Source organism: Pyrus communis, chromosome 3 (assembly GCF_041283825.1).
Source record: "Pyrus communis isolate YQ-2024b chromosome 3, ASM4128382v1, whole genome shotgun sequence".
In the NCBI taxonomy this organism is placed as follows: Eukaryota; Viridiplantae; Streptophyta; class Magnoliopsida; order Rosales; family Rosaceae; genus Pyrus; species Pyrus communis.
In genome coordinates this window covers 27,321,644-27,333,660 of record NC_142567.1, presented here as the reverse complement: position 1 = coordinate 27,333,660, position 12,017 = coordinate 27,321,644, and the positions used below count along the sequence as shown (strand labels likewise).

At 35.5% G+C, this 12,017-nt stretch overlaps 1 protein-coding gene and 1 non-coding gene across 3 annotated transcripts; both read left to right on the top strand.

Moving 5' to 3' along the window:
- The first annotated feature begins 5,596 nt into the window (after window positions 1-5,596).
- On the top strand, window positions 5,597-9,455 carry LOC137715204 (eukaryotic translation initiation factor 2 subunit beta). Of its 2 annotated transcripts, none has more exons than XM_068454447.2 (10): window positions 5,597-5,736; window positions 5,942-5,997; window positions 6,783-6,891; window positions 6,978-7,033; window positions 7,115-7,169; window positions 7,288-7,382; window positions 7,490-7,635; window positions 8,170-8,312; window positions 8,511-8,596; window positions 9,123-9,455. In XM_068454447.2, the coding sequence occupies exons 2-10, from the start codon at window positions 5,950-5,952 to the stop codon at window positions 9,198-9,200; spliced, it is 816 nt and encodes a 271-aa protein (XP_068310548.1). In that variant the 5' UTR covers window positions 5,597-5,736; window positions 5,942-5,949; the 3' UTR covers window positions 9,201-9,455. The 2 variants fall into 2 exon arrangements, with proteins under 2 accessions (XP_068310548.1, XP_068310549.1); XM_068454448.2 differs by having other exon boundaries at window positions 5,615-5,736; window positions 5,945-5,997.
- Window positions 8,787-8,871, top strand: LOC137716654 (small nucleolar RNA SNORD34). Its single transcript, XR_011065719.1, has one exon. It is a non-coding gene; the product is annotated as a small nucleolar RNA SNORD34 (small nucleolar RNA).
- Window positions 9,456-12,017: the final 2,562 nt, after the last annotated feature.

The following is a 12,017-nucleotide window of genomic DNA, read 5'->3' as shown; positions in this document are numbered from 1 at the left end:
ACATTGTGCAAAAACATGAGGCATAAGAGAGTGCATGGAAAGTCCCCTAGCATTTCTCCTTCTTCGAATTTTTTATGTTCCCAAACGCCGGCAAAACACAATATACACAGCATAACCATGGATCTTACATTCAGATTTTTCAATGGTACAAATTGCACCTAGATGTAGTGTGGTTACAATTGTTAAACCAACAAGAGTTGTAGCTGTTAGATTGCCGATTCATTATTCTCTACTTATATAGATTGGTCACAACTTCACTAATCTCTCTTCAGCCGTGAAGTCATAAGTTATCTCTGCTGCATTAGCAATAGAGATATATGATGGAATCAAATCGATGATTATATTACCAATTTACCATTAAGTATGAATTATAATATAGTAACTTTGTTCTGGTTCTTAGAAAATTTTTATATATTCATTTTTGGGCCCTATGATTTAGGTTTGTAAAAACGAAAAAAAACTTGCATATACCAGAGTGCATATTGAGCAATTTTTTTCTCTAAATTTGTTGTCACACAAAAAATGTGAAAAATAATAAGTTCAAACCTAAGGGCTAAAGCCAACTCTTTGTATTGCTTCATAATTCAGCTCATCCATGTCGTATTGTTTAGATCAAACCATGCATTAACTAACCCGTGAGAAAAATGACTCTTGGAGTGAAAAAAATCTTGGAATGTTAATGTTATGAAAAACCCTAAATTGAGATTTCGACATTTGTACCGTCTACAAAAAAGTGTGACAAGAGACTGAGTCCAGAGTGGTGTTCATAAACACAAAAGCAACCACAAAATCTAAATCTCAAGGGGGTTTTTATCACGATTGGTCTCTGAAATATAACATTCCAATCAAAAGGGTTTGTGAAATAGAAAATTTATCAATTTGATCCTTGAAAATGTATCTCGCAAATCAAATTTGTCATTCCGTTTACTTTCCGTCAATTTAAGTGTTGAAAGTGGTCACGTGAATGCAGGTAACAACTTTCAACATTTCATCTCACTCAAATCTCGTGTTCGAGCAGATTTCACGGCCTATTCATAAGGTCGTAGGAGGAATATTGGAACGGAAATGTACATGGAGGTTTCGGCACTCTCGTCGCTGCGCTCTTCGTCTTGGCTTGCCACTGTGCCATTCGGAAATCCTCTCCCTCCTGTGTTTCTTCGGTCGGTGCACCAATCTGGGGTTTGCCCGTCTTCCATTGGGTTCCTCTTGGTTTTCTCTAATTTGTAGTAAAATTAAAATATGAGATTTTAGTAATTGGGTTTTGTTTTTAATTTTTTCTACAATTTGGTATTTGGGGTTAATCAATTTAAGATATTTTGTCATTGGGTCATGATCAAATTGATTAAAAGATCGCGGGTAAAATCGAAACCATTGAGGGTGGGGGACTGTTGACAAAAAGACGGTGCATGAAATCTGTTACATACAAGTTCTTCTCCCACGTATTTCATACAAAGAGTATAGAAGACATCCCTAACAAACTACTTCAAGGAGCAATGTATTGTAATAAATCTAGTTGTGATAGGTCATCGTTTCCTATCATGTGAGTGAAATGCAGAAAAATATGGTATGAAACTTGTTACATGCAAATTTGTCTCCCGTATATTTCAGGCATAAAATTCAATGAGACAGCAGCTGCAAATATTTTTATAAGTTAAGCACGCGCAAGAACTAGAACAAGGCAGGTAGGATTTCACTCAACATCTCCCAGCTGAAAAGTCAAAACTTAGTCAAGTCGGCACTTGACTGTTCCATACCTTATTTATTTCTAATTTAAAATTGTAGTTTTATTAAATCGGCCATAATATTATGGTTTTGTGATATTATAATTTAAATTTACTTTAACGACTAACAAGTGCTTAGTAGTTAGAGACGAATTCTTTGTTCGCATTCCATACATCACGTCTTGAGTTTGATTCTTAGCATTGGTAAATGACATGGTACTAGCCAGAAAGAGATTGAAATACCTCTATGAGCCTCTTTTCGTTTCCCGAAAATGTGGACTTCTGGGACGGAACCACTAACTGATCGCCTCTTAAGAAGAAAAAAAAACAAACAAACAAACAAAACCACATTAAACAAGGCACCACCCGCTTTCAACAATACTGTGCCAAACTAGTAGTTTGTAACCTAGTGCCATATATATATATATTACCATGCATGGTACGTGCAATAGTACTTTACAATTCACTTAGAACATTTCTTATTTTTTGCATGGAATCAAAGACAATCGAAACAAGAGGTGGAAGGTTCTTCCGAGTTGCAAGCATGTCGTAAAATTTGCAATTGACTTTTCCAAGCTTTTGCTTTTGGTGAAAACAATCTTCAACCCACCACTTCACCTATTTGGTCTAAACAAAGACCGACCGTTGATCAACTCGTTCATGTTCAAACAAAAGAACTGAACGAGGGTTGGAGAGAAATTCCAGTAAGTGCTGGAGGAAAAAGCCAAATCGGGAGGTGAAATATTGATGTTCGAAAAAGCAGAAAAAACAAAAGGGGAAACAAGCAGCATGCTTTCTTTGACCTCGAATCAGTTGAAAGTTCGATATTCAAGGTTCTCAGAACTTTCCCAGTCCATTTTGCATCAAAATAATCGACGCAGCAAGCACCACACAGTGTTTGTGTTGTCTTTCTACCTACAGCCGTTCAGGACCTTCAGGTCATATAATTAAAGGGCAATTAGTTATATAAACATATTTTAACATTTTCTTGCATAAATATTTGTGTTTATTACGTCGTTCTTAGGGGTGAGCATGTTTACATGAGTCAATCACTCAATCCGATCCAACCCATCAAATCGAGGTGGGTTTGGATTGGGTCGGTTCACTTGTTAATTCAACAAAAGGAATTTTTGCTCGAATATCTTATCGTCAGTTCTTTGTTTAGGCATTATGCGATTTAGAACTTTCACAACCCAATTAAACCGACCCATCCACCTAAGGCTATTTCCATCTCAAGGATCTAAATTCTAAAATTTAACCCTTATTTTCAATTATTCATCTATACGTATGAGGTCAATCATTTTTGTCCTCTAATAGTAAAAGACCTATGATTCCTACACCTACCTTTATAAATTGTTAAATTTTTGTATTTTGTTGATTTTTGTGGTTAATAATTTTGGAATTAGGTTTTGTACACTCTATCTTGTTTTATCTTTAGGAACATTTTGATGTAAAAAAAATTCAAATTAAAAAAAAAAAATTATGTTAAAAAATTCTAATTCTAAACAAATGGAGGGATATTTATAGAGTTTTGGTGTCAGGTCTGATTTGGATTTATTAATAATATTACTTTGACCATTGTATTAAAATATGAGCCGTTGATATTTTTGTTTACTGTAAAAATTGATTAAATTAGATTTGAGCAGTTGGTTTTAAAATTGATTAAACTAACGCAACTGGACGCGCCACACTGGATCAAAACCCAGAGCCCGTGCAAGCCATTGGATGCCAACGACACTTTAATCTGGCCGTAGAAAGTGGCCTTCCATGCGCTTGCCCACTCAATCCTCCTCGTTGAGGCTGCTGATTCGTGGGGCCCCCTGTGTCTGTTTGCAACAGGTGAAATGTGGGTCCCACGGCCAAGTTGCAATCTTATGATCTGGGATGGATACTAATCCCAAGCTCTCATCTCCAAACCCAGAATTCCCACCCAAAAATACGCCTTAGAGAGGTATTGGGCCTAAATTGATTTTTTTTTTTATTAGGAAAACTGATATGAAAAATTTAAGTTTTTTTTAGTTTTAACGAAAAATAACAAATAAAAGTGCAGTGAATAATATTAAAAAAAAATTGTGATTTTTCGTTAAAAGTAAATAGTATCTGAAATGTTTCGTTAAAACTTTTTTTTTTTTTTCCTTCCTACTCTCCCTTGGAGACAGCTTAACATGAAATTCATTCTTTGGTATATCTCAGGGACTTTACTATCCCCAAATTTCATGTATCCTTTGGTCTCCTTTCTAATATTTTGGCACGTGTTTATCATCTTAATTCCAAACCAACATTGTTAAAATTTTCATAAAATTAATTATAATTATCAAAAAAATAAATATTTCCAAAAACCACAACATTTAGTGCACAAATTTGGTGTGCCTAGCATTATTCAAGAAAAGATGGTGAATTTGGAAATTTCTTAAGGACTGTTGGAGAGAGATTATTGGAGGGCTATATATCACTTATGAAAAAAAAAAAAACACTTTATGTACTTCTTCACACAACATATATTTTTTTCGATAAGTGATTTCGGTCCTCCCGTGAGCACTCTGGAGTATGAAACAAACACCTTATCGAGAGGACATTTACGTTGAATACTGTCACTAAGCTACAGTCACACAAAATTACTTGTTTCTTTGTCGACAAATAGAGATGGGGAGTACTAGACCAAATAGTCTTTGACCACATGCCCTAGGACTTCATATGAATTAAAAGGTTACATGAGTTAGTCAAGCCGAGTACCAAAGTGCTCAAGTTCAACTCAAATAATTGGGCCTAGGAAGCCTTTGGGATACCCTGACTTCAGTAAAAAACAAAAAAAATTATTTGAGCTCATGCCCCGACCGAATGATATTCTCAAGCTCGAGTTTTGCTTCGATTAGCTCATTCCTGGACCGAACTTAAGCTAATAGTTGGCTCGATTCAACTCATTTAAAAGATGTGCATTCAAGAGAAATTTGTCATCAATTTGAAGTTTTTAAGTAAAAAATTTAAAGAAAACTAACGAAAAGTTCTAAAAAAAACTTTAGTTTTAATGAAAGATGACAAATAAATGTGTAAGAGAATAGTATCAAGAAAGGTAAAAATGTTATTTTTTGTTAAAAATGAACGACACCGAAAGTGTTTCGTTAGAACTCCCAAAAATTTAACCATTACACATGAGTTAAAGCTTTAATGAATGAGTTAAAAATTTGAACCAAAGTGGGGGCATCTTGTATTGCCCACTTTATAAGCCGAATACACTAAAGGTTAAGCGCGACTCATTTTGTTAACAAACCTAGTGTTTGTTTGAGCTTGAGAGAAGTAAAGAACCGAAAAACTTACTAATAGAGAAGGTAAGAAATAAGAATCAGATCAATTCATCTTCCTCGTTGATCTGAATTCTAGTTTTCAAGTATTAAATTATAAATTATGTACGGAACTTACACTTGTTTAATTCCATATATGTTGGTGAACCGACAAGGATCCTTTATGGATCTTTTTTTTCTAATCCATCAAGTTCGGGGATCCAGGTAGTTCAATAACCACAAACAAGGGCTCACTTTAAAAGTTATAATAATTTTAGCCGTTGTATCAAATTTCAACAACCTAAATTTCCGAACTTGATGGATTAGGAAGAAGGAATTCGAAGATAATATCTGTCTGTCGCTCAACAGACCAAAAATAGAAGAGTACAATTTGCTTTAAAAGTCTGAATGATCATGGTAGCCTAGCACGTGTATAGCTTCTGCGTGGCAGCCAAGTCTCAAACACCCAAACGTCAAAACAATAAACAAAAAAATCAAAGGGAACTTGCCACTTGCTAGCCTACTTGTCAACCAAGGCACAAGAAAAACAAAGCCCAAGGCCCAATGGGCCTCTAGCTTTCTAGGTATAAATATCATGTCCAACTCTTTCCCAACTGGGTGAAAAAGCAAACCTATAACGTCACACAGAACAGAGCGAATCGATTAGGCCAACACTCACAGTCGCAGCCACACCCATAGCCGTAGAGGGAAACCAGCTCTCCGTCGCCGCCGTACATGTAAGTAGTTTCTCTCTACAATCGCCGCCGTTTTAGCTTTCTAAGGTTTCAAAGATCCCCAGTTTTTCTTCATTTTATCTCTTGCAAACGCGCCGGGATTTCAATTTGGGATGTATGCTAGGGTTTTTTTTCCTGATTTCTAGGGTTTTTCTTTCTTCTTGAAGTTGTTGGATTGGGTTTGATTTCGTTTCGCATGTTTTTGCAGCAGACATCATGGCGGATGACAATCAGAATGAGGTGAAGGACGAGGTGGTAGCAGATGTAAGTTTCAGATTCTTGCAAATTGCTTTTCTTGCAGTAATATTTGAATTTCCACTCCCCGCCCCAATTTTGTAATACCTGTTAAGTTTGTATTTTAATCTATGTCTTTTCGCTTTCCTTTCCATTAGCGGTATGGTATATAATTTGATTCCTACCTCTTGCGTGTGTTAAGTTCGTTTTGGAATTTGAGATGGATGAATTGTTAATCCAAGGATTCTGATAACAAAAATGCTGTTCTTACCATCTATTTGTACCATCTCTAATAGAAATGGAACTCACGTGTGTTGGTGGGCTGTATCTCTATTTAGAGAGATGGTATAGATAGATGGTAAGTGTAGCATTACTCTTCTGATGGTAAATCCGGCTTCGAGACCTTATTATTGAAGCTTGAATAAGCTTATGGCGTTGCAGGAAGTTAGATTAGTTTTACCATTTTTTCCTTTAAAAGGTTCACCTAGAAATTTTATCAAAGTTTTCCTTTGGTAGCAACTAATTGTAGTATAGTACGTATGCTATCTATTTCCTTAATATAGTAATAGTAGAAGGACAGGTTGGAGTATTATATTAGAAGTCGAAAATGTAATGGTATGATAAATTTTCTGTTGGAGAGAAGCGGCTGTTGATATAATTCACAGCGCCCGTCTTCCACGAAGGGTGCCTTTAGTATAAGAATCCAATGGAAAGGAAAAGGTGCTGTTTCATCTAGAATTTGGTGGTACAGAATGGTAGAACTAATTATTGTGGTCTTCATCCTTTTTTTTTTTTTTTTTTTTTTTTTTTTGCAGATTGCCCCCTTTGATCCTACTAAGAAGAAGAAAAAGAAGAAGGTTGTTATTCAGGATACTACTGATGATTCTGTGGAAAAGTTGGCTGAGAAAGCGGAAAGCTTGACAGGTGGTTCAATTGAACAACCATTTTTTGTTTGCGCTGTATTATTTTACAAGTACATTTGTTGAGACTTGTATGTTTTGTCATTGCAGTTTCTGAGGGGCAGGAGAGTACGTTTGCTGGTTTGAAAAAGAAGAAGAAGAAGCCAGTAAGTTACCAAGATTTTCCATTGTTTACAAGCTGAATCATTTTTCTAGATATTGATTTTTGGTGGTTGCTGTGATTATAGGTTGAGACCAGTATCTTGAATGAAGAGAGTGGCGATGCAGTGGAAGATTTAAATGGTAAGACTTTTAGCTAATAATATTTTATTGGGCTAATAAAATGCCTGCCACCTCTCTGTCTCAAAAAAAAAAAAAAAAAAAAAAAATTGATTGAGATTTTATATTTTTGGCCTTTTAGAGCGCACTGGTGAGGAAGAGGAAGGAGAAGGGATTGTTCTAGAGACTCCATCATATCCTTGGGAGGGGAGTGATCGTGACTACACTTATGAAGAGGTGTGTAAATTATATCATCTCCGTTACAGCTTTCTCATAGTACAGTTATGGTTCCTTGACCTTTATACATCTATGCTTTATTAATTTTACCTATGCAATGTATTCAGCTTCTTGACAGGGTGTTTAACATACTTCGCGAAAATAACCCGGATCTGGCTGGAGACAGGCGTAGGACAGTGATGAGGCCTCCACAAGTTCTTCGTGAGGGCACAAAGAAAACTGTTTTTGTGAATTTCATGGATCTATGCAAGACGTAGGTTTCAATTCCCTGAACCAAAACCATTGTTTCTCTATTTTGCTTTGATCTCTTTTGTTCTGTTTATTAAGATTATTGTGTATTAGAATCTCTTTCTGTTGGTTCTTTGAGTTTCTTTTTGTGCATCATTACATGAAGGAATGCTTTCTGTATACTGAAATGCATGCAGATGCTATTAATGTGTAGTTTTTTATTTATGAAAACTTCTGATGCTGTGTAGATATATGTTGCAGTTTATGTACTAATCTGAACATTGGTCTCTGAAACAATTAAGTGGCAAAGGACAGTTTGGCTTCTGTGGTTGCATTCCAACTATCGTTTATACAACTGCTTTGTGTTACTCACAATTAAATGTTCTCACTGTTTGACATATGTGAAGGTGTTTATATGGACTGCACATAGGTATTTGATGAGCGTAATAGTATAAACATGAAAATCTTACCTACTATTTTACCAATTTATTTCCTAAAGCTACTGGTTGATTTCATCTGCTTTGTGAAATGAGTAAACCCTTCTACCTTGAAATTACAGGATGCATAGGCAGCCGGATCATGTCATGGCATTCTTGCTTGCCGAACTGGGAACAAGTGGATCACTTGATGGGCAGCAGAGGTTGGTTGTTAAGGGAAGATTTGCACCAAAGAACTTTGAAGGAATACTGCGGCGATATGTCAGTAAGTACCTTGTTCTGTGGTTTGATTTATTTATTTTTTATTACAATGTTAATGTGCAGTGGTCCGATTGGAAATTATTTTGCAGTCTGCCTTGCTCAGTATGCATGCTTGGCTGTTATGTCTGTCATTTTGTATGTGCTCAGTTGTGTTTCACACATGTAATTATTTTCATTTGTACTCATGCTTCTTTTGTTTCAGATGAATATGTCATTTGCCTTGGGTGCAAAAGTCCAGACACTATACTTTCAAAGGAGAATCGCCTCTTCTTTCTCAGATGCGAGAAGGTAACAGTCATAATTAATTAATTTTTTTTTCTTTCTAAAGTTAATTGGCTATTGATTTTTTAATGTTAGTGGTTTTGACAAAGTGGCATCACCCTGGTTTCTAATTTATAGAAAGTTGTTCTTGTACGACATAAAAAATAAATAAAGAAGGATTTTGGTGTTTATACACCGCTGCGTAATATCTTGTTGAAGAGGCCTATGATGATTAAAAAAATTGCCTACATTGTCAGATTATTTCATATGATAGAGTAACCTAAATTATTTCTGAGGCCTCACGGAAAAGTTTGATCTGTTTTTAAAGGGGTGGTGGGACTACACCCTTGGGTTTTGGGTGAAGTAATACTTTTCTTCTTCAGGAGATTTTCATTGTTCTCTTAGAATATATAGCTCTAAGTTCAAGTGCCCGTAGTTTCAACGTTGATCATTGGGATGCGCTACTGATCCTTCTGGTTTTAAAATTCTTGACTGGAGTTTATTTTGCCTTGCTTTCAGCTGATCATTTATTTGATTATTCTTTCTGCTGCAGTGTGGTTCTGGACGATCTGTTGCTCCAATTAAAGCTGGTTTTATGGCTCGTGTTGGGAGAAGGAATGCCGGAACATAATCTTAGCCTGTTTCGACTCATTGTTTACTAGCAGTTGTTGAGTTTTGAGTCGCGTGTTTGCTATCTACAACAGTAACAGTTTCTGTGACGTTCGGGTGTTGAGAATTTTTTTGCACTGTTTCACAGTTATATCTGTGTGTAGTGCTTACTGACCTTTTTAAAATGTAGCTTTTGCTGATGGTGCTTAATTGTTTGCTGTTTAGCAATAACTCGGATGTATGAAAGCTGCTTAAATGTTTGCTGTTTTAGCAATAACTCCGATGCATTATCTGCTCAATTCTTTCTGCTCCATCTTTTGCCTGATTCATCTGCTTTCAACCGCCCCTTCTCCCTTCCACAAGTTTGATTCTGTAGCAGTCGAGCGTGGTAGTCAATTAAGTCCGTCTTAATTTGTTCTTTAAATTACGGAAATCCGGCGGAGAAATGAACGTCTCGTTACATCAAATGTAACGTGCGAACTCGGAGCATGCAAAACGAAGGGGTTCCATTTCTTTCCATGTTGGCATTTTAGCCTCTGGTGGGAAGCAACGAGCTGCTTTACCACCTTAGTTAGGGTGACATTGCCCTCCCTCTGTCGGGTACCTTCTAAAACGGCACCTTTTCCTTGAACTTCAAAGTAGACGGGCCCTCTTGCGTCAGATTTTTGAATTTCTTCAACATGGACCGGAGTGAAATTCGAAGGGTCACTCCCAAATGAGGGATGGCGGCATCCCACCATAAGCAGAGAGTGATCCAATTCGCAAGAAATTGCTGATCTGACTAAGAGCTAGTTGGTGGGATGTCACCTGTAAAGGGATATGATTCGGATCGGTTTCTTAATCCGTATTTGCATTTATTTACCGCTGGATTGCGTATTTGGATTAGATCATTATTAAATCTAACTGAAGACATAATGAATCTAACTAAACACATTAAAAAGACTAAAATATCATTAGTAACTTCATTGTTCAATGTGTGTGTATATATATATTATTTATTTATTTATATATTCATCTATTTTTAATTTGAATATTTCATGTTTTATAAAAAGAGAACAGTGTGAGAGTATATTTTGAATGCATAAAAAATTTAACTCAAATTGACTTTCATTCATAATCAAATTAGTCAGATTCATATCGTAATTGGAAGCTTCAATTCAAATTTTATTAATTACCTCGGATTCTGATCAAAATTCGATCCACTAACATGTACTTTGTTTTTTCCACAACCACCGGTAGGTCTAGGGATGTCCCTAATGTTGAACTTTGGCGGCTCTTTTGTATCTACATGCGTAAAACTTAGCGGGAGGAAAAGCTTTTCACATGAAGTTGGACATTGCCATGAAGGCCTAGGTTGACATTGATGCAACAAATGGTACGTACATCTTCTTCCGATACACATTTATGCTACTGCTTTTGTAACCCATTGTCGAAATAGCTGCATTTTCCAACACTTCCCAGTTAAAGCCATTCATCAACTTACATGACCAATATTCTCTTACCATGTTCGTATCGCCAAACTACAGTCCTTACTTGTCTGTTCAACCGGCTGCTGCTGCTTCTTCTTCCTAAGAGAAAACTTCTGAACGATCGAACCATTTTATAACTATAGAGTTGGGGTTAGAAAATGAACCATAGGCTAAGAGCCAAAAGCATGAATAATGTAAATTGTTGACCAAAATAAAATAAAACAAAGCGTATACAAAGTGAGGGACAACTATACATCGCTATTTGGAACTAGTTATGTGTTTGAGATGATAAAAACAAGAGTGGCATTGGCTCATATATAGGTCATGGAAATTTCCCTTCTGCTCTTTTTGGTCATCTTATGTTGTTTACTCCTGCTGTCAATATGTGGACTTATTTATAGAAGGCTGGATAATATTATTCTCCTCCAAATTCTTATTTTGCATATTATATTGCATATTCCACGTTTTGCTAAAATTATATACAAATAACAAATGAGCATTTTGTGATTTATGGGGCTTTTCTCTGTGTGTGTGTGTATTTATAAGTTTAATGTTCTACATAGCAATATATATACATATGTATATATATATATATATATATATATATATATATATTATTGTCCATGAACATAGAAATTATATTAGTTTCTCTAAATATTGTCGTTTTATTTTTAAGTTTAAAGTTTTATGTAGCATGCATGTGCTACTAAATATGTATTTTACTGGTTCTCAAAAAAGAAAAAAATTATTTTGTTGAGGATGCCTATGAAGACCTATGTCGACATCATCAGAGATACTTGTCTTGTTTATGAAAGACTAATGAACTGTCTGAGGCTTCATCGTTGATCGATTAATGAAAATTTGATTTGAACCTCATTTTCTATATGTTTTGTTACATAATTAGTTCTCTTATTTTTTACTTAATTAATTACGGTTCTTCATTGTTTTCTTTTCTTGAGATGAACAAATCATTTATACATACATACATACATACATACATACATATATATGGGTGTAAAAGTCCAAACACTACTTTAAAAGCAAAATTTTCTCTTCCTTCTCATTTGCGTCGGTTTTTTTCATATAAATAGGAGGAAGAACTAACTCTGAATCTCGCCTAATATAAGAAATGAAGTACCACTAAAGTAAACTCTAAATCTCATCAAGTGAGAAATACAATTTGAACGTCACGCACAATAAAGTTTTATGGGTTTTGCTATATGATCATTAATCCCGATTATATTACAAGAATTGAAATAAGTAGAAATGAAAAAGAGTCTTTGAGGCATATGCAGAAGTAATTGTCTGTTGGTCCTTATTGAGATGGCCTGACTCTATCTCCATATGCATGCATGCAAGGGAAAAGCCCC

Coding starts and splice junctions, on each gene's coding strand:
- LOC137715204 (XM_068454447.2), top strand. CDS start 5,950: ATGGCGGATGACAATCAGAATGAGGTGAAGGACGAGGTGGTAGCAGAT. Junction 7,034..7,114: donor AAAAGAAGAAGAAGAAGCCA/GTAAGTTACCAA, acceptor CTGTGATTATAG/GTTGAGACCAGTATCTTGAA. Junction 7,170..7,287: donor TGCAGTGGAAGATTTAAATG/GTAAGACTTTTA, acceptor TTGGCCTTTTAG/AGCGCACTGGTGAGGAAGAG.